The 23,246-nt window shown below is 32.8% G+C and overlaps 1 protein-coding gene across 4 annotated transcripts in view; it reads right to left on the bottom strand.

The window, feature by feature from the left end:
- LOC128991029 (aspartyl/asparaginyl beta-hydroxylase) overlaps positions 1–21,635 on the bottom strand; it is a 60,616-nt gene extending 38,981 nt beyond the window's left edge. The window contains exons 1-9 of one of the 4 annotated variants that reach the window (XM_054413740.1): positions 21,382–21,635; positions 15,114–15,191; positions 11,126–11,299; positions 10,031–10,192; positions 4,489–5,430; positions 3,251–3,339; positions 2,062–2,131; positions 1,416–1,493; positions 56–184 (exon numbers count right to left, since the gene is read on the bottom strand). In XM_054413740.1, coding sequence (XP_054269715.1) covers positions 56–184; positions 1,416–1,493; positions 2,062–2,131; positions 3,251–3,339; positions 4,489–5,430; positions 10,031–10,192; positions 11,126–11,299; positions 15,114–15,191; positions 21,382–21,433 — 1,774 coding nt within the window. In that variant the 5' untranslated portion in view covers positions 21,434–21,635. The remainder of the gene's footprint in view (positions 1–55; positions 185–1,415; positions 1,494–2,061; positions 2,132–3,250; positions 3,340–4,488; positions 5,431–10,030; positions 10,193–11,125; positions 11,300–15,113; positions 15,192–21,381) is intronic. The other 3 variants (XM_054413739.1, XM_054413742.1, XM_054413741.1) reach the window with 3 other exon arrangements.
- Positions 21,636–23,246: the final 1,611 nt, after the last annotated feature.

Here is a 23,246-nt window from a genome sequence, read left to right as displayed (position 1 = left end):
TGACAGAAACTATTACTTGAGGGATTTGCTCACATAACAAAGCCATATATGTTACCCTCAGGTCTCAAGTAAGGTGGGATGTCCTCCATGATCTTGGTAGGGATCAACGTTTGTCGTCTCTCCACATATGTGGGCGGAACCTCAGCACTCTCATTCCCTTCCTCTTCTACTGCTTGAGCTGCATCTAAAAACGTGTAGACGATTAAAATAAATTAAACAGGGTATTTTAAGGCAAAATGCTAGGAAATGAGAAAAATTTTAACAAAAAACCCAACAATTGTTTGAGATTTACATCTTAGTATGCTATTGCCTATTACCCAAAATATTATTTACATCCCATATTTAAAATATAATTTTGAGTTAAAATATATCATCCAATAAATTAATTATTCTTTGCTGTATCCTATTTTAAATCTTGTTTTCAGTATTAATGTTACTCAGCAGTTGTATGAAATTACTAGTGAATCCTAAGTATGCCTCTCTAAAAGAAAATTTTTATCCAACTAAATTCTTCAAAGTTAAATTTCCTACAATTAAATCAAACTGTTACTTTAAATAAACATCTCGAGGCTACTTTGGAGCAAAACTTTCTCGTAAAATCTAAGCACATTTTTTATTGATTTTTTTAGTACTGCATATTTTGTTTCAGTAAGGCTGTGTAATACAAGCTATTGGTCAAATTTAACAATAAGGTTATATACATTAACAAAAATACTCAAGACTTACTTTAAAAACAATTAATGCATAAGTGGAAACTTCACCCATTCATGCAGTAAAACTAAGATGCATGCTGGTTAAAGTTGTCAAAATTGGAGTTTTTAGGTTAGTTCTAAAATTACATTAATAAAATCCTATGAATTCTAAACGGTAAGCTTTCACAGTCAAATAATGCAGAGCTGTTCCTGAATGTATTTTTGTATTTTCAGAGATATCAAGTAGGTCCTTGACGTACTTAACAAGTTAATTTAAGCCCATAGAGAAAATGCAACAACCAGAATAAATTTAATTTATGATTTTATTTTAAGCAAAATACAACAGGAAAGTAGTTTTAATCACAAACTCTTCATAAACAATGTAAACATGCAGACCTCAATAAAACATTTACTGTAAAGCGTGTTAGCTACAGATTCCTTCAGCTTTCTAGAGTGACAATGGATACTGAAAAGACAAAGTTCCAACTAAATTTCTCTGAGAATATATTCCCAGAAACAATTTTGTTATAAATGGCCTGGTGTACCATTATTATTGCATAGTCTACAGGTTCCTACAAGGGATATATATATTGACGTTTGTCTAAACCAGTGTAAAGATAAGCTTAGTAAAAGATAACATTTATTTACATGAGATAATTTCCTGGTGATTATTTTGTTAAAGAAAGCAACAAAGTCCAAAACTCCACACCAACATTTACGAACCCCCTTTGCTCCACTTTCTTATCAGTACAACATGAGCGACAAAAACTAAAGCTACTCCGACACCAAACTTCAACGCCACTGGAAATAAACATGATTTTGTAAATAAATATTGTTTACCAGTTAACATGCATTTTTTATGTGTACAACATCGTTATGAATAAAAATATTTGTTCTTTATCTAAAAGAGGTAATATTGTCTAGTTCAGTCAGATATTCAATTATAAAAAGTATTAAATACTTAATTTAATTAAATAACTAAATTTTAGTTACAATTTAAAGTTTAGCATAGTTTTTTCACCAATTAATTTAACTAAAACAATACTAATATCATAAGTGAAATAAATTCCAAAGGAATCAAGATTACGTACCTTCATTATAAGCAATTTTTCAAGTATATACTTGAGCTGAAGGTAAATAACCTTAATTATTTTATAATTCAGCAATTTTGGAGGGTATAAAAATGAATGAATAGCCTAAATTGTTAATAATAGGAGAAAGAAACCACCAACTAGATGGAAAAAAGTTATGGAAAAGTTAGTTAAAGGCTTATCATTTTATTATTAAATTTTCTATTTAGTTGGTACGTAAATGATAATATATGTTTGATGTTGTTTTTCACAAAATTAACCGATTTAGTTAAACATACCTCCAGAAGTCTCATCTTCTTCCACATCTTCAAAACCGTCCTGATTATCATCATCATTTTGGGTAAAATCCTGGAATAAATTAAAGATATGTTTAACCTTGATCCTTAATGTACTTTTTTAGATTTGTTTTTCTATTTTGAATTTAAATCAGATATGGTTGGTATATTTTATACCCACTTAACTGTGTTCAATCGCAAAATATTTCATTAATTATCCTTATTTTACTGAACCAAACCGTAACAGTTAGGTGTATAGTAAACATGGAAAAATACAAGAAAAAATAACTTCATAATTCATTATTAACAACAGAAATTTCGCTTGCATTTAACGTTATTTTTTCTGAGTCATTTTCTATTTCGTAACAAGTTTAATAAAGGCAGGGTCGTGTGGCTATCTAACATAGATCTCTAGTTGAAAAAAATATTCAGTATAATAAATTGTCTTTCTAGCTACATTTGTAAGTATGTAAGTTCTTGAACAATATAAATAAACTTCAAACATGTTTTACAACTATTTTTAGCACAAATAGTTTAACAATATTTCAAAATGAATATGGTAAAATAATTTTAATTATCTGAATGTGTAAAAGAAAACAAAACAGAGGACTCCTGAATATATACAATTGGATTTACCATGCTGCAGATTAACAACAATTCCAAAAGAAATCCGATTTACAAATTAAATTATACTATGCAAGTTAAATGTACGTTAAACAATAAACAAGACAACCAAGTTTTTTAGCGTGAGGTGGCTCATCGTTGTTTACTTCACTGACCACCGATGAGTCACCGATTACAGAACCAATGAGGTTACAAGTAACATTTCGTGGGTGTTTAAATCTTTCTTATCACTAGGCCCATACATAGGCTCTTCAATATTATTTGTTTGGTATACATTTGTGGGGAAAAATTAAAAGGTATCTACGCTACATTTAAAATATATTACTCGTAGGTTAGGTTTGCATATTCCACAATTCCAATTATCCACAACCACTCAGCCACTCATTATTGTGGATTATCGGGAGTCTACTGTATAGGTTTAATGAGGCTCTGTTAGGTTTATGTCAAAATTATAACAACATAACCCGTTTTTGATTTCCTACATAGTATACTAAAGCAACAGCTAAGGGACTTTTCTCCAAAAGGGTAAGATTGAATATATTTTGTAAAAAAAAAAAAAAATACTTACCTCAGTTTCCTCGTCATCCTCTCCGTCTGTCTCCTTTTCATCTATATCATCATCTTCTTCAATATCCTTCTTTTTACGAGGAATATAAGCTATAAATAAATCATGCAGTTGAGCATTGTAGTAGAATTTTAAAGATGCTGGATGTTGTACAAATACTCTTTTTTTATAACGTAATTTTTTTTACATTAAAAAAATGTATAGATTTACTCTCTTAACACAATCAGTTTAAAAACAGATCTTTCATTTGCATTTGGGGGTACTATTCGTCTGGGTGTGAGCTTTATGATTCTAATTTCAAACTAAAAAAGTATCATTTTTGAGCCCAATAAACAATTCAGGCAATAGACAAAAGAAGAAAGATTAATCATCCTATGCCTTATCTTTAATAATTTGCATTTCAATTTCAAACTTACCTTCTTATACATTTTTAAAAACAAAGAGGAAGAGTTCATCTATCTATTTTCAAAGATTTCAATAGTTTGGGCCAATAAGTTAATAAACGGGATTGATTTTATCAGATAGGCTACATCATTGTTGCATTTAGATTTCTTTGGAGTATATTTTGCTAGGAACTAATAACTAAGGTGATGTAAAAATAAAAAGTAGTATTAAACTAATGATTAAAAAACAAGTACCGACAAAATAATATTCTATTTTTTCTATGATAACTTCGTCATTATCTAAACAAAACAAATTTACAGTTAAGCGTCAGTTATCTGAAAGAAACCCGGGGCAGGAGGTGATTTGTCTAAATCATCATCAAAAATAACTTTAGGTTTGAAAACTCAAGAATAATCCGATATGATAGAATTTAATGTAATACTGGACACTAAAATGGTTTTTATAATATGTTTTGTTGTTGTGTTTTTTAACTTAACGCTCAGGTGAATGACTCTTTATTGTATCAGGTTATTAAAAACGTTGGGTTTACAATACAAACATCAACTACTGTTTTGGCATGTACATAATAAGTTAGTAAAAACAAAGCGGTTATGAGTATTAATCAATCCAAACAAAAAGAGGCAAAAATAAAACTCACTAAAAGGAAAAAGTTAAGTTTGGTTAAATAAAACTAAAACTAGGTAAAAACTAAATATTGTAAACTAAGGTTACTATTTTTTTAATACATATTTTTGTACTTAACAGAACACAGTTTAAATGCAAGTTTGATTAATATTGTTATGTGTTAACAACACAATGCATGAACACTCTCAAACTCAAAACTGGCATTTTCTTACCAGATTTTTCTATTTTCTTACTAATATCTTCTTTTTTAAGTTTCTCCATTAAATCGTTTAAATATTTTTTCTTCAAAGCTACTTTAGGATCTTCCTCAATTGTTTTTTTAGTTCTGATTTTTCCCTTCGTCCAGGACTTTATTTTCTTTACGTCGTCGTCATCATCATCATCATCATCATCATTTTCATCTTCATCATGTTTGATTCTTTTAGCAAACAAGACAGATTTCTTATCATCCTCTTCCTCATCTTCTTCCTCTTCATCATCATCTTCCTCATCTTCATTGATCTTATTCCCTTCTTCTTCTTCTTCCTCCACCTCTTCTTCCTCTTCATCTTCATTTTCTTCTTCTATCTCTTCCTCCTCCTCCTCTTCTTCTACCTCTTCTTCCTCCTCCTCTTCTTCTTCCTCCTCTTCTTCCTCCTCATCTTCTACTTCATGTTCTTCCTCATCGTCATCAACATCATCCTCACCTTGTTCCTCCTCTTCTTCTTCTACTTCTTCATTATCATCATCCTCCTCTTCTTCTTCTTCATTATCATCATCCTCCTCCTCTTCTTCTTCTTCATTATCATCCTCCTCCTCCTCCTCTTCTTCTTCTTCTTCTTCTTCACTGTCCTCCTCCTCCACCTCCCCTTCTTCATCATCATCCTCCTTTTCATCTTCATCGTTCTCTTCATCACCATCATTATCTTCATCATTGTCTGTCTCATCTTCATCTTCCTCCTGCTTTTTGAATTTAGTTTTCTTGTATCCCTTTTCTTCTTCTTCGTCATCCAAGTCCATTCTACTATACTTTTTGTGGAATCTTGTCAAATAGTTAATATTCAAAATTCTATTATTTTGCTTCTTTAGTGGAGTGTCTTTTTTACTAAACATAAATTTTAACTTTTCCTTCAACTTACTCCTCTTATCAAATTTGTCGTCTTCGTCCTCGTCATCTATAATTTATCTTTCATTACTCTCCTTTCCTAACATTTTGTAATAACAAACTTGATAACTGCTAACAGTTCAAAGTAAGTAGAACACAAGAGACAATATGTGCAATTATTGTTGACACCCATTGAATGATATTAACCTTAAACAATATTTGACTTTAACAGTCTAAAAATTAATCTTTACAGTTCATTTGTTGAATTATGTATTTAGAAAGTCAGCCTTAGCCTCTAACAGGATATTTTACTTACTTTTTTTTTTAAAATGTTTGGTATTATTTTTGTAGTATTTTATCTACATATACATTAAATTAAACACAATAATACATTGCATTTAAATTTTAAAATGGGCTCAAACTTTGGTATAAGTACACCTAACGAACCCCAAGAGTGGCTGCTCAAAAACTGATTTCTCTCAAAATTATTATAAAACTGATTACAGATCAAAGGTTTGCCTTTTTAACAATGAAAAGATGAAGTATATTAAGATGCTAAAATGAGGAAAGTTATGAAAAGAAATAGTCTGGCTACAAAAATTATTCTAAATTATTAAACCAAAATGCTAGTCTAAAGCCTTAAAAAGCATTCTATTGATTGTATCACAGGAAAAATCATTTTTGAATACAACTTCTATCGGAAAACACTGCTAAGCTGCTAGGAGTTAAACTTGATAACATTTAAATTTAACTGAAAAAGAATAAGCAGTTAACTGGTAAGCAATTTACTATCAGTCTGTATTAATTTTTAAGACATTCGTAGAACACAAAGGTTGAGTTTGGTTCATGGTAGCTGTATACAGGGTGGTAAAAAAGTCCCTGGACAGTTAAATATTTTAAAAAATAATGCAGATAGAGCTACAATACTTGGTACAACGTTACAGGGCATAAAACTCTATTTTAACACATATTCAGTGATCCAATAACTCTTCAGGGGGACGGCCCACAAGGAGTCGGAAGAAAATCTTAAATGGAAGCATAGGTCAATATGCACATCAAATTAAAGGTCTTTTTTAGTAGAATACAATGCCGCAAACCGCACTTCAAAAGGTTGATCCTGCGCAAAATGACAGTTGTTCAAAGATTTCTTGAATCCGCCATTTTGAATCTTTGAACGACTGCCATTTTTTACTCAGGCATTCTTTTGAGCTTGAATTTACGGCATTGTAATCTACTAGTAAAGACCTTTAATTTGATGTGCATATCGACCTATGCTTACGTCAACAATTTTCTTCCGATTCCTAGGGCTGTGCCCCCTGAGGAGTAAGCGTATAATAACAATGTAAATTAAATGAATCTTTGAACAACTGTCATTTTGCGCAGTATCAACCTTTTGAAGTGCGGTTTGCGGCATTGTATTCTACTAAAAAAGACCTTTAATTTGATGTGCATATTGACCTATGCTTCCATTTAAGATTTTCTTCCGACTCCTTGTGGGCCGTCCCCCTGAAGAGTTATTGGATCACTGAATATGTGTTAAAATAGAGTTTTATGCCCTGTAACGTTGTACCAAGTATTGTAGCTCTATCTGCATTATTTTTTAAAATATTTAACTGTCCAGGGACTTTTTTACCACCCTGTATAATAATAAGCTGTATTAATAATAGCTGTATAATAAATTAAAGAGATTTTATTTGTTTATAATATACAGTAGGCCTAGTAAATAAACTGTCATTACAAGCTCAAATGTTGATGGATAAAGAAATTATTGTATTACAGATTAAAACATTCCAAAGCAAAACGGACACAACCTATGCCCCACACATCATATTAAACTAAGCTTCTTATATTCATCTTACTGTCCCCTATCATAAGCTGTAAAGATATTTTCTTACACAAAACCTGAAAATTGATTAGTATGAATAAAAAATGTACACAAAATAAGTTATGTGAGCAAATCCATGATAGTTTGATATCAATACAATTCTAAAATTAATATTGAATCCTTCTAATAAACTAAATAAGTATAGACCACGATAAATTGCATTAGTGTGAGGACTATCAAAAGAATATTTATTAAATCAAATCTTAATCCAAATTAAAAGCACAAAACTGCTATGGCATTGCATCGGATATGGATTGAAATAAACAAAATCTCTTCAGTAATGTAAAAAAAATCAATACCATAAACTATATGTAGCCTACCAACTGATTCTTAATTTATTATTAACGTTAGAAATTTGAAAGATTTGTGGAGATCGAAATCACTTGGCACATCAATTTTAGTCAGCACTTCATTTATTTAAATACAATTTTATTTTACTGAAAAAGAGTTCTTTTTAATCGTCAAAGATAGGAATATGGGCATACTTATCATGCAATTTAGAAACACTGTAAATATTTGGAAAAGGTTCAAATTAAATTCTAAATCCTAAAAAACAATTAAGTACATTGAAAACATAACAAGATGACAGCTACTAGTAAAAACTGCTGCATATTTTTTAGTTCAAAATTAATTTTGATAGTAACTCTTATTCACTTAATAATATATAGGCTATTAAACAACTGCAAGTTACTAGACTTTTAATATTTCCAAACAAACGTTTAGTATTTTTACAAACATTTCATGATACCTCAGCTTTTAAAACAAAGGAGTTACAACCTGGTTTGAACATTCGGATCAAGTATGTTTCTGCCCAAAGCGAAGCCATATTATAAAACAGCATTTTGATTTGCAAACTATTTGTTAAAACTTTAATATACTCGGTTAAATGTAAACATTAAATGTAATTATAAACTGAACTCGAATTTCTATACACAAAAACAGACACAACATCAACAGTAAATTAATTTCTGACTAACTAATCCTAGTAGTTAATTATTTCATCGAACATTAAAAAAGTTATCATTTTAGATAGGTTAGTTTTGTAGAAACATAGTTCTTCAACAGCTTGTCTGGCATGGTTTTATTGGATAACAACACCTAATGAATATTGGAATTAAATAATTCAGCTAAACTCAATAAAGGGGGTTACATAAATTTACTCTACAGATGTTAGTATTGATTTGATTTTGTTATTGTAGGATAAAAAGTTGCAGTTATTGTCAAGTGCACAATATTTAACGTTTAACTTTGTTTTAACATTGCACAAAGTTTTGTAGTTTTCTTATAAGTTGGCAAACATTTTACATCTTGCCTGTTGTGACTACTCTCCCAACAAATTACTTTGGACAGCTTGATTTTTCATAATCTAAAGTTAAGGTAAGGTTCTGGGATTTATATAAGGGTCTAAAAATGTCTAAGTACAAGCCTATAATTCTCCAAATGTACATTCAAATTAATATTCTTTTTAATAACCCACATTGTGAAGGGATGCTATTTTGAAATTCTACCAAAATCATTTACTCCCATTTTCCGTTAATGACTTTAATTTTGAATTGTCATCACTAGGTACTACCATTTAGGAATGAGTGGTGCGATGCATTACTGTAACAGCGTTTAAAAAATTACAAAGTGAATCCTGAGATAACGGCTATGTTGGGAGCAATATAGGATAAAGGTAAATGTTCTACAAACCAGAGTCACTCATTCTGTCCTTCATTTAATCATTCTGAAATTGCATATTGGAATAATTGGGCAATAAGACTTCCACGGTCACTAACACTAACACTATAAACTTGGTCTACAGGGTTTGACCAAGTCACGGACATAAACCTATGACTAGAAGCTGACGTTTCTGCCTAGTTACAGAACATCACCATCTGAGCAGGTTACAGGCTCTATGGACACCTGTGCTAGTAGATGTAGTGCCTGTCTGTCAACTCCTAGCCATAAGTTTATGCCTGTGACGTGGACAAAGCTTTAATTTTTCAAGTTAAAAAATATATATTCAGTCTAAGAGGTGGTATTCAAAAACATTTTTGATGTTTAGTTGTTAGATAATGGATTACAAATTATTAAACCGAAAAGTTAACAAATTTTTATGTTGTGGCGTTATAAGTGTAGTCATTACCCATTATACCTTTAGACCTGTAAAACAATTTTATATAGGTTGATGATTACTAAAACTAGTTCAAAGAAAAATAGAAAAGAAAAAAACTGTTTTTGAGCAGCCGCCATCTTGTATAGGTACTAAGCTAATATTATGCAACTTGAGACATTATACACTCACAAAGAAATATCAAAAATCTAAAAGAAGATTGCTTCCACTTAACAACATAAACTATAAATGTTAGGAATTTGAAAAGACATTTACTATTTACACTTCTCAATACACTAGAACTTTTGTAAACAAAAGAATCATAACAATTTAGAATATGGCAAAGTTAAAACCATTGCCATTGAAAAGGTGAGTTTTTCTTAAGTGAAATATTCCAGTGATAAACCGATACAAAGAATTAATGCCAAGTGATTTCTGATATAATTTTACCAAATCTAAAAACCAAAAAGTAAGACTTATTGATTGCATCCATTATACTGTTTTGACAAGTTTAATGAGGTTTCCAAATTTTTTTAACTGAATAAAAATTGGAAAAATATTTAAAACGTTTGAGAAAATTTACCTTATACTAAGTGGATTTTTAGGATGCAACAAATATAAAATTACATCTACCGGTTACTGGTATAATCATGATTTCTAAGCAGCATTAGCCTAACACCTGGTAGTTACCATGCTCATCATGTTCGTCGTGATCATGGTCATCATGCTCGTCGTGTTCATCATGCTCGTCATGCTCGCCTCCATGCTCGTCCCCGTGATCGTCAGGCGAGTTGTCCACCCATCCTTCTAGCATCAACGACCAAGGAGAATCTGCTGCTGATGTCGTATCCACTAAGATCAAATTAACTTTTTAATTGTCTTCAATATATAATGTAATGAAAATAGATAAGTCGGTTAATAGTATGGGTGAAAGTTATATAAGTTATATTAAGTTTAAACATTTTTTGGGATAAGTGTTATTATAGCAATTAGTCTGGTGTATAACCTATTCAACTAACCAGCATTATGGTCAAATTTTGTGAAAACACGTAGCTTATTGTTTTTTTGTTTGGGGAGCGAGCTGGCGTAGTGGTTAGAGCGCGGGACTTCAGTCCCTGAGGTCCCGGGTTCGATCCCCGCCAAGTCACCAATGGATTTTATCTAAGTGATAATGCCGTAACCCCTAGGTCTAGCCTGAAGTAATGTGAAAAACAATCCCAGGCTCGTGCCTAGCGTCCTTAGGACAAAAAAAAAAAAAAAATGTTTTTAAGAACTATTTCTTATTTAAAGCATAAGATTGAAGTTTTAATATCTGATGCTGAATGAAGTACCTTATGGTAGGGGGTAAAATAGTTAAGGTTACCAAATCACTGAATATCATCAGTACTGGACTTTAAGAGTAAAATGTTAACACTGATGGGATCATTACAAAGAATAAGAAATCTCTTTTTTAAGGTGTTCTACTTAAATGGAACATTGCTAATTCAGCCCTAAACTTCAATATAATTTGGAATAATTTGGTCAACCCTAGTGTCCTGCTTAAATTATTTCTGGGTTAGGCTATGTTTATAAAGTCCATAATCATAAACCAATACTAACATTTTGAGTAGGCCTAGATGTTCATGTGGTAGTAAAAATGTATTCATTCAGGGCACATACAAAAATTTCACTAATTTTTAAAAGGAGCTGAGGAGTTACTATGTGAATATCATTACTTATTAATAAGAGAAAATCAGGTTGACTTAGCTATAGGAAATTCAGAACAAAAGAATAATACACACATACCTTCGCTTGTTCCATGATATTCAAAGATAATAAGACCGACCATGACTCCCAAGGCCCCCAATAATCCAAAAAACACAATTTTTGCAAATATGTTTCCTCCGAGTTTGCTTTCTTTATAAACATGAATCACTTCGTCCGAACTTGAGTTTGAGTTATGAACCAACTCTTCTTCATCTGTAACCAACATGAAATATTGTAATTGAATTGCAATTTCTGTAAAAGAAATTAATCTATTAAGGGGAAATATGGAATTTACTTTTCTTTTCAATTTGTCTATCACAAATAGACTATTTTGTTATACAAGTCATTTGTGGTACAAGGTTTGAGTTGTAGTTCCCTTTCTTGGAATCAGCTGATTTGAGGAAGGCAGCAACAGAGGAGAGGGGGGCAAAAACCCCGAGAATGATAGTAGTTTTGTAGTGGATACAAAATGGTACTGCCTAACAAGCAATGAGAAAATAAACCAAGGAGCGCCACAGATAAAGAGCAAAGGATGCCTGTAATTATGCCCTAAGAAGGTTAAGGAGTAAGAAGGAAGGGAGACAACTCCAAAACCACACAAAATGAGAGAGGAAAAAGTAATGGGAAAAACAGGCTAACTCATCGTAAAAGCCGCTTAGTTGAGGAAAATTGCTGTTAAGGATTGAGGATGCAGGAAAAATAGCAACAAAGACAAACAGTCAAAGAGGAAACAAACTGGGATAATATAGACTCAATTTGAAACACGTAAAACCCATAGAGAGGACTTCCTCAATGTTGAAGACTGGAGGAAGGATAGTTGTACACTTAAACTGCCAGATGGACCTTTAGTGAAATATCAAATCTTGTTTTCTTAACATAACTTTAAAACCTCTTATAGACTTATAAACCATACCTAATGTGCTGCTTCGCTGCCAAAAGTTACATATTATTTAAATGGAACTTAAATCTAACATTTTTTGGGAAGCAAAGAACTTGGTTTGCTTGCTTCAATAGTATCAGATAAATTCTCAAAAATTTTTTTACTGTCGGTAAAAGATACATATAATTGTACATGTGTATATCATTTAATATTTATCCAAATATTTAAGCCAATTTACAACTACAGTAATAACCATCATATTAAAGTACTGAAGCCTTTATTTCTATGAGTATTTTAAGACCGAGACATATTTAAAATTACTATATTAAAAATTGAGTTACGTATCATTAATTGCAGCGTGCATCAGGTAAATCCAATCTTAATTATCAATAGCTCAAATGAAAGCTGGTATTTTACTGAAGGTTCTAAGACCAAAAAATATGGATAATGTGGTTAAACTGTTGTAATACATCTTTAACTGAAGTACGAATTTAAAAAAAATCAAATTTATATTTTTTTGTCGAGTAATACAGTAAGGCAGAAGATGATGCTTGATGGAAAATCTGTACATGAGTACCCCTACCTTTAATTTTAGACCAAATTATGAAAATCTGTTGGGATGAAGAGCCAAATAAACTCGGAAAAGAACAAAATAATTTAACTCCTATAAGAAATATAGGCTAAAGGGAGGAAGTTGCTTTTGTTCCTAACTCAAAATATTTGCCAGACAAATAAATGCCAATGCTTCATGGCAAATCTGTGGGTGCATACATTTAAAAGAAAAACCAATAATTAAGCGAATTTCCCATATAGGGAATAAGCTATTACGGTAGGTCTCATGGTAAAACCTGGACCCAGGACCGATTTACTTTTTCGTTTTGAGGTCCCTAGAGGCTAAAAACACCATTCGTTCAAATTGATATCCGTTAGCACAATAACTCGAGCAAAAATTATCCGACTTTGATGAAATTTGACAATATGAAAAATTAAATATTAACCAATTCGACCATTGAAATATGAGATTTGACCAGTACAAGCGTGTAAACCTACGTTTATTCAAACAAGTTTGTCAACCAGCATGATCGGACTATGGGAACGGTGGTTTAATGGGGTTAAAATTTTGGTTTTCCCCATTTTCGACCCTAAAAACATAAAATTTTGCAAATTCTTTCCAAACCATATTAGAACAAACCTTAAAAAACAAATAATCTTAAAAATATTTAAATTTAAAATTCATATGTTATTGTTATGGAGATAAAATAAACTATTGTAGTTATGCTTGTTTATTGATATATTTTGATAACATTTGGCAAATTAATTATTTTTAACCTATACTATTAACATTTGATCGAAAAACAAGTTCACTTCCCTGTAGCAGCAAACATATGTCCTCGTCAAACTAATGTTATTTAGATATAGGTAGGTAATAGTATGTCTTTTAAGGAGATATTTTTATTAAAATTAAATGAAGCAAATGGAAATTAGCTTAGTTTGCAGGTTTGCTGCGGTGAGGGTATTTAATACCTGTATAGATTATTGTACTAAGGTATTGTTGAAGAGAACTCCATGAGAATGTAAGGACTAAACTCAATAAGATACAAATCCATTTGTAGTAAATGTTCACCTTTCTTTTACTCTAAATCGAAATGCTTGCCCTCCTGTCAGAATAAACAATACGCAACTTCCTGAAGTAACTGAGGTTAAATACTTAGGTATCCATTTAGATTCAAAGCTAACTTGAAAAACTCATATTTGGAGAAAACTTCAAAAATTAAATGTAAAAACTAACCAGTTAAATTGGCTTATTGGACAAAAATCAAAACTCAGTCTGGAAAATAAATGATTACTGTATAAAACAATATTGAAACTGATATGGACATACAGAGTGCAACTTTGGGGATCGGCGAGTGCGTCAAATATAGACGTCCAACGATACCAATCCAAATTACCGAGGACGATAACTTACGGGCCTTGGTACATAAGTAACAGAACACTGCACGAAGACCTTATGGTACCTACAATCAAGGAAGAAATAACGAAGTTAAGTGAGAAACGTATTTCAAAATTAGAATCTCATCCACATCATTTGGAATTTAAATTGCTCGACAACACCTACAAAATTTTAAGACTTAAAAGACATTCAATTCTGGACCTGCTCTTTCGATTTTTGTTAAAAGTGTTTTGTCTCGTCTCCAAATAATTGATGTTGATAGTGGGCACGTTCTGCAGATTAACTGGTGACGCCCCAGGGCAAGAGTCTTGGTTATCCCAGAATGGTCTGTCACCGGTTTACGGTTCACATCGGATTATAACTTACACATCCACCTACTATTTACTATATAACATTTAAATCAAACAATCTTACACTCACAAAATAAATTATTTAAAAATTATTCACTTATTACGTACCGGTAATATAACTCCCTCATAGAATAAATTATTCATTCATTACGTAATATTTAACCTATAAAACTGATTAACATTATTCGATGGACCCGCCATCTTGCCATAGCTGCATACTGTTGTCCAAGAAACTAACCAATCAGACGCCGGTGTATTATATACCGTACAATTTCTTAGGTGCATAAATCTTGCGCCAGTGGAGGAAATAGCTGTCTGCTAGGTTAACTCGCCGGTCTCTCAGAACGACACTTTTTTTACACCGGTGCACCGGCACATGTTCTCAGAATGTGCTCACTGATTAGCAGCTATTTTTTAATATCCCGAACGTTACTTGTTGTTTTATGATATTTACTTATTGTTCATATTTTTCATAGAATTTATTGAAAAAAACACAAAAAATTGTAAACAGTCCAACCCAATCAATGCAAAAGGTGATCTATCCTACCTCACACAGAAAATAAAAGCTATCACTGCTAAATCAAGTCAGGTGATTTTGCCACCTAATTATATAAAGGAAAAACTTTTTAGTTTAGGAAGAAAATGTTGTTCACAAAAAAATTACAGTCTAACTCAAACATGCACCAAATCAAAACTACAAAAGGAGAGCTCTTTAACGGAGAACTTTTAAAATTAAAATAACAAGGCAAAAAAGTTGTTTGGTATAAAAACTCAAAATTTTGGATATTAAAATAAAATAAAGAGGAATCTACAGGTCCAACTTCAAGAAACACAAATATTCAAGACCTGAAAGTGCCGAGCTCTGCCGCCGAAACAAAGCACTTTCTTCTTGATATTCTTCAGAACGGCGTGCGTCCATAGAACCTATTATGACGGTATGCCCAATATTACAGTTCTAACTTTAAAATTCACAGAATATCAACACAACAATTTATTCAAAAAGTTCAAAAATAAAAGTGTAACGTTAAAAGTGATTTTTTTTTTATAATTCTTTTAACCAAAAAGCTATCAGATCAGCTTAAATGGAAGCAAAGGATTGTACATATTAAAACCATCTTAACTTTTCCAAACATTCTCTAAACAGCAACAGTTTTTAAAACACATTGAAAACAATCTGGATTTTCCTGACATAGAAACAAAATATCATAGGTCTATCACTAAAAAATAGTGGGTTAAGTGTTCTAAAATATTTTAGACAAGGTAGACACAGTTTTCTCATACTACCTACCTAAGTAATCTCTTATTGGATGTTATTTACAGTACAAGTTTTGAATCTGCCTGTTATCCATTTATCCTTTTCTAATTTTTAAAGGTCCTACTAGTTAAAGGACTTTTAATAGAACCGATAATTTAATCCATTGCTACTCCTATCACTAGTTAACTAAACCCCAAAATTAATCTGTAAAAATTATTCCGTTTTTTATTAAATTTTACACATTTTTAGCAAGTTACACTGATACTTTGTATGGTTATTTATATACAAAAATAAAATAGTTATGGCCTATTCTACTAAAATATGAGGAAAAATGAAATGAGTGTGGGTAATTGAAAGTCATGAATAATAATGAACAAATCTATCCAAGTAGGTAGGCCTACAATTACAAATTTAATTCAAGCCATTTTTAAGAATTGTAGTTCATTTAAAGGCTCGTTCTGTATTGAGTTTCAGCTATTCCATCAAAGCTAAATCTAATACAAGCTCGCATACATATATAACTAAGAATGGCTGTAAAAAGGAAAGTGGGAGGTAGGAGACATTGGTGGTTAAAAATAGCTTAACTCGGGATAGTTTGCCAAATCTCAGAGGAGAGCAACTGTGAACAACGCCGGGTCGGCAGATGAGCAGCTATTTAGGGAGACATTAACTTGTCAAATGGCTATTGAAAAAACTGACCGCTGTAAAACTAATAGGCCTAAATTACTATGAGTATTTTTTTTACAAATACAATAAATTAGTATATAAGCCATATACAAATGCCAACAGGGTTTCAGTAGGCCTAACTGTAACTGCAAAAAAAGATTTCTGAATTCTAGAGCGTTTATAAGTATAGTTGCTGGATTTTTTTGTAAGTTTTAAACGTTTCTTGTATTAGGCCTATATACTACATTGCAGCCTACTGGCAAAATACCAAGTTGTTAAAATAATAAAATAAAAATTTATTAGAATTGTCGTGGAGGAATGCAATGAACAATGGCTTAAATGCAGTATCTGGAGGCATTGTTAGGCCTACCCCTCTACAAAAGAACCAACAACCACACAATAACTTAAACCAAATTGGTTTGTAGATAGCCTATATGAAAATTACAGTCAAAAAAGGTGAACAAAATCAGTAAGGCAGATGAACCTTTACCAAGACTGAAAAAAAGAAAAAAAGCTAAAATGTGAAATTCAACCAATACTAATTAGGTAGGGGTTGCCTAATAGAAATAGATTATCAGGAGTAAAAAAATCAGCATAACCAAAGACGATGATAATACTGCCTCGACATTGATGGCACAAAGATTAGGGATTCCTCTTTATTTGAATCAGTTGAGATTAATTTATAATTTGTGCCAATAACTCAAATATACACATTCCTGTGATTTTTATAGTAGCCCATAAATTCTTGCTCATTTATGGACGACAAGGACGTACAGTTGAAACCTAAGTCTATAAGACGAGACCAAACTTAGTGTTGTAGGGGTAAAACTTACAATAGCCTATATAAGACATATATGGGGTTTTACTAAGGGATAAAACATTTGAGGGTACAGAATATACAATTTTCTAAACATCAGAGGTGAACCAGGGGGTTCCCCAAGGATCTGTGCTGGGCCCTCTTCTATTCCTGGTCCTCATCAATGACATCGACGAGACCAGCAGCTCTATACTATTTGCGGATGATACCACGCTTCTCACTAAAGGGCCAAACCTACACCACACTAGGGATTTAGCTATAATCCAGGTAAAAGAAGCCAAAGCATGGTTCCAGATGAATAAGCTGCAACTGAATGGAGGCAGAACCCAGAGACTCCTTTGTACCCTCTCAAGAGACTCCTCGGACGACATGGCTGCAGTAAAACTTCTCGGTTTCCAGCTGGACAGCCGACTCGACTGGAATGACCATGCTGCCCATGTTGCCACATGGCTTGCGAGAGTAAACTGTCTCCTCAGGCGCCTCCGGAAATGTGTCACGGATGCCCTGTATCATTCGCACATTGCGTATGGACTACACCTTTGGGGTCATGCGTCGGAAGTCTTAAAGCTTCAAAAAGCGGCAGTCCGTATCATCTCAAGGAGCCCTTTTAGAGAACACTGCAAACCGATATTCAAGAGACATGGAATTCTAACTGTCTGCAGCCACTATATCTACGCCTGCCTGATTGAAATCAAATTCAGTGTTCCTCTTCTCAACACCAGAAGCCACATCCACGCCCATAATACCAGAGCTAGGCAGGATCTCGATGTTCCCCGTGCGAGATTGAGCAGGACGATCAATTCCTTCCCTATGTCAGCCATCAAGTTCTTCAACAGACTCCCTTCCAGCATTCGATGTCTGGACGACCGGAAGTTCAAGAGTGCTGTGAAAGACTTGATGATCAATAGACCATACTACAAAGTAGATGATTTCTTTGAGGACAATATGTAGCGGTCAATTAATTTTTTGTACCGCCTACTGCCTGCCCGCCATGTTTAATACACAGTTTTATTTTATGTGTGTGTGTAGTCTTTGTTTTTGTGGTTTTTTTTCGTATTAAACATCGACGCAGTCTATACCCTCACCAGAGGGTCAACGACAAAGGCCAATGAATAATGAATGAATAACGAATAATGAATATTAAGTGAGTTAAAGTCAGTGACTTTATTTCAACGGGAATTTTGAAGAACATTCAATAAAGCTCCGCCTAATAAAAATAATATCAATCGTTTGAGTAAGCAATTCATAAACACTGGGTCAGTTAAAATGCAAAGTAGACCTGGTGTTGAACCAAATGGCAGAAAATGAATCATTTTTTAATGAAGTAGTTTTTTTTCAGATGAAGCCACATTTCACATCAGTAGCCACATTTAATAGGCACAAGAATTTGGGGAGCTCAACATCCGAAACTTTTGAAAAGGATTGAGACTTGTCAAAAATAAACGTTACTGCCTGTCCAGAGAAGAAGTAGTTGGGCCATTTTTCTTCGCTGAAAAAACTATCAATGGAATTGTTTACTTGGACATGTTATAAAACTATTGTTTTCCTCAACTTGACAACATGGAAAATACAAACAGCCTTCATTTTCAGCAGGATGGAGCACCTCAACATAATAAAACAATTTTTCAAGATGCTTTAGATGTTAAGCTCCCAAACAGGTGGATAGGAAGAAGTGGTCCTATAGCATGGCCCCCCAGGAGCCCGGACCTGACTCCATGCGATTTTTTCTTTGGGGTCATGTAAAGAACATAGTATATGCTCAAAAAATTCGCAATTTTGACCACCTAAGGGAAAGAATCATTCATACAGTTTCAATGGTGACAAAAAAAAAATGTCTCAAAATGTGTGGGCTGAAGTAGATTGTCATTCGGACGTCTGCAGGGCAAGGAATGGTGGCCATGTTGAGCTTTATTAGATATGTAGGCCTATGAAATCTTTTTAATCTAAGGAATCCAATAAAATAAATAATTTTTTTGAACCTCTTCTCGTTATCTTTTTATTTCATAATTAAACCGCACCATTATTTTATGGAAACCCTGTAGGCCTATTTACTGAATAGTGTGAAATTGTGTTTATAATAGGATTTATTTTTCTTGCGGTTGTATTTTGCGGTTTTCCGTTTATTATATTATTAATGCCCCCTAACAGTAAAATAAAAATTGTTACGGTACCGGTACCCAACGTTTTAGGCCTATACATTTTTAAGTAGCCTAGGTAATTGAATACACTACAAGATGATTAGGGCCTATTTTTGTTTGAAGTAAAAAATTTGGTACAAAAGTTTTATACTAAATAGGCCTACTATGATTTTTTTTTCAAAGTCGCTAAAATATAAAAACATTATTTTATTTATAAATAATAAAAAATGTTACCATAAACTTTATGACTTTTTTGGATTCCTTACTTCATTAGCTTTATACAAACATGTAGGCCTATATAACATCATTAGTAAGTACATATATTATATAACTTTTATACAGCACAAACTAACACTGTATATGGTTTTCAATTTTTACAGTTCTCCGTTTGTTATTATATTTCGCTTATAAACTTATAAGTTAACAAATTTTTTTTCCTAACATGTTAGGCCTATATTCTATGTAACTTAGGGAATTAGATTGTCTAAACAATGTAGGCTATATAGGCCCTATTGAATTTCCCATAAAATATCTTTAAAAAAAGTTTTACCCAGGTTGCTTTTGAAATTTCAAAAAAGAATTCAATTTTTTTTAAATTTTTTCACTTTATACAGAGAAAAAAATACACTTTCTAAATTATTATTATATTAGCCTACTATTTCTAGGCCCTCCTGTTCTTTCCGAAAAAAATTAATATGAGGTTGGAAGGTTTACTTCAACGGTTGAATTTTTACGAATGTTCAAAAAAGGTCTGCAAAATTGCCAAAATAAGTTGGCCATTCCACACTCCTAACATTGGCCACTGCTAGGGTTAACCCTCCAAGTGTCCATAGTTTAGGCCTTAATGTCCACCTATTTTTGGCGCATTTGCAAGGTTTTATTAAAACGGATCTGAGAAGCTTAAAACAATGTTAACTCTAATGTTCTATATACCATTTTGTTTGGAAAATCATGGGCTTCAATATTATATATAAAACATAAGGAACATTTTTTCAAAAAAAAATATAATTTCAAAAATTTTCAAAAAAAAAATAAGTTCGCGCTCAATGAAATTGTATAAATTATAGGCCTATAAATATTTGAAAATAGCCACTTTGTTCTAAATTTTATGAGGATTACAAATATATAATAATATAAGGAAGTATATTTGCAAATAAATAAGTTATGGGCAAAAAACTGATTTCAGTACATAGCGTTTAGCTAAGAATGCATAGCCTAACCATAGCTAGGAATCTGGCTGATAATTTACATCAATATCACTACCTACTTCTTCAGGATCATCAACCAGCACTTCAAAACCACTTAAATCTTCTTATAATGCACCACGTATATCACTACTTTTGATTTTTAACACTAAAACAATGATAAACGTAATAAAACACATCAGTCATCGGTCCGGGGGAACCTAGCTGTTTACAAATACACGCACGTCAGCTGTCTGCTACAATATTTTCGGAACTAAAATGAATAGCGCTTAGAGACAGACCTCTGGAGAAAGCGTAGAATATTACGGAAAGAACGATACCTAACTCGATCCAGTTCAATCCGATTCAGTCAGTCATAGAGCCTTCGCCGTAAACGATGTCTGCGTGTCGAAAAATCGACAAGTAACACTACACAAAGTGTGCTGCTTGTCGAATTTTCGTCAAGTAACACTGGGAGGGTTAATAGTAACAAACAAATGCCTCTAAAAAGTTTTCTTCCCCAATTGTAGCTTGGTATACCTAACATTTTTTAGGAATTGTATTAAGTTAGGCCTACAGCAGGTTTTTTAACATTGCACTTTAAAGACTATCAGTAACCAACAAATGTCTTCAAAAGGAAATGATCAGCATTAGCCATCATTATCAGTCGAGGCTTAGGTGTTCTTTCTTAGAAATACATAGGCTGGGCTGGAGAGTACCTAATTACTAATAGGCCTAATTAGGCTCTTTGGTGAAATGTTGTACATGCCTAAGACATAAACCCAGAATCATGAATTTTGTCAAAAAGACAAACTAAACTATGGTGTCCATGACAATCAATGAACCTAATGAGTAGATCCATAGCATGATTGATAAAGAAAAAAAGGTTCCCTAGGGCTTCTTAAGTTTTTATTAGCCTAATTGGGCGATCTAGGGTCCTTTGCCAAATATTTGAAATCTTGAATTTGGATAAGTGAATGTAACATTTCTGTATATTAAATGTAGTTTATTCAGGTGGGAATTATCATATAATACGTTAGAATGACAAGCTTACCTTTCTTTTTACGCTTATCTTTCCTTTTTCTTGGTTGAACATCTCCTGACATGGTTAGGTTACACCAAAACTCTAGCTGAATTTAAGGTTAACCTTGATTCTCTACCTTCTAATTAGCTCAGCATATTATATGAATTTTTAAGTGTTTTTAAAATACACTCTCTTCTAGACTAATAATTAATTTAATTCACTGTACTATATTGGGAGACTGGGCCCGAGGCTACTTATCTAGCTTAACCTATAAATAACCCAGAAAAAACATTCTTGTTCTGTTGGTTCTGTCTGTGTTCTGTAGGTAGGTTCGGGTCTATTCATGCTTTTTTTTAGAATGCTTCTCTAGTAACAGTTTTGAATATGTAACTGTGAAGTAAAGAAAATGAAAATATTTGACGAGAAACTTGAAATAATATCATTGAAGGACATATCTAAGGATATAATCAATGATGAATATAAGAAAAGGAATACATATATTTTCCGTTATTCTTTAAACTATTAAATATTAAATTGCTAAACATGAAAATATAATACAATCAATTAAATGAGCACGGTTATTCAAGAAAGGTATGTACAGGGTGGGGCAGCACAACTCCCTTTTTTATGTCCACCATTTTGTTTGTTCGTGTCATAGCAAAAGCGAAGAGCTATAGTTCGGCCGCTTAGAAAACGACCTCCTCCAGCATTGGTTTAGCATTAGCGCGCAGGTCGTTTTCTAAGTGGCCGAGCTTTAGCAGTCTCGTTCGTGAGGCGAGGCTATAAAGTTTTGCACTTGCACAGTTTTGTCATCCAGTGAAAATGGTACGTTAGCCATAGAGGCCTACTTTTCGAGTGGATGTTCAGTGATTGCCACCTAGCGCGCCTTTCGGAATATCGGTTTCATTTAGCCCCGCTGGCCCTGTTCCGGGCCGGAAATCAATTGTTATGTGGGCACGAATACCAGAAAAATACCGGTATGGAGTTTTTTAGTGTGGCCTTGGTATGGATCATAAAAAAATCCAATACTAATAGCATTAATTAATTAACATATGGTTTTGATTACTTTCGGGCCAAAAAGTAATTTGTATATGTTTATGATCCATTTTGGGTCTTTTCTAGAATTCGTGTTATGTGGGTCAATCCGGGTCAATCAGTTTACAAACTTCATGTGTAACAAAACGAATAACTGGAGTCCCACGGCCCGTTGTGTCACCTAAGAACATCGAGGCAGTGACAGCTTCAATGTTGCGATCACGAAGGCGTCCAGCGCGAAAACATGCACACCATTTTATGTTTTTACGTTTGTGTCATCCTTGTTGTAATTGTGTTTTTGATGAGTTGCGAGCTTTGAAAATGTTGTCTTCACAACGAAACATGAAAGCAGATAGATGAGCAATATTAATCGGTACACTAGACAATAGACAAGAATTCTTTATTTATTTAAAGGTCAGTTCAATTGTACATTCAACAGTGTCATTCTAACTATTTGACGGAAGTATGTGGTAAACTATTGTCTTAGGTTTTATCATTTATCTATTCTTTTATACAGGGTGGGGCAGCATGGATTCCTTTTTCATAGCTTAATAAAACGCAATGTATGAGTCAGGCAAACTTTTATTTGGGTTTTACAATGTACATTCGGTACATTCCTAAAGTTTTTTTACGTAGTTTTGAAGAGTAAATCATGCAGGTGACGTCCCCCATTCTCTAGATAAATTGAGTATACCGATTTCTGGTGTTTGTCATTACCCTTTCAAGCATAATATCAGGCGTTATGTTGGCAAGTTCTTTCTGGATGTTGTTCTTTAAATCTTGAAGGGTCCTTGGACAGTTCACATAAACGCGGGACTTCAAAAGACCCAATGGAAAAAATTGACATGGGACAAATGGAG

The sequence above is a fragment of the Macrosteles quadrilineatus genome, unplaced genomic scaffold (assembly GCF_028750875.1).
Source record: "Macrosteles quadrilineatus isolate MER2022 unplaced genomic scaffold, UCM_ALF_1.0 Scaffold_3__2_contigs__length_128488019, whole genome shotgun sequence".
NCBI classification, from domain to species: Eukaryota; Metazoa; Arthropoda; class Insecta; order Hemiptera; family Cicadellidae; genus Macrosteles; species Macrosteles quadrilineatus.
Note: the sequence above shows the minus strand (reverse complement) of the source record. Positions and strands in the feature narration are given on the sequence as shown.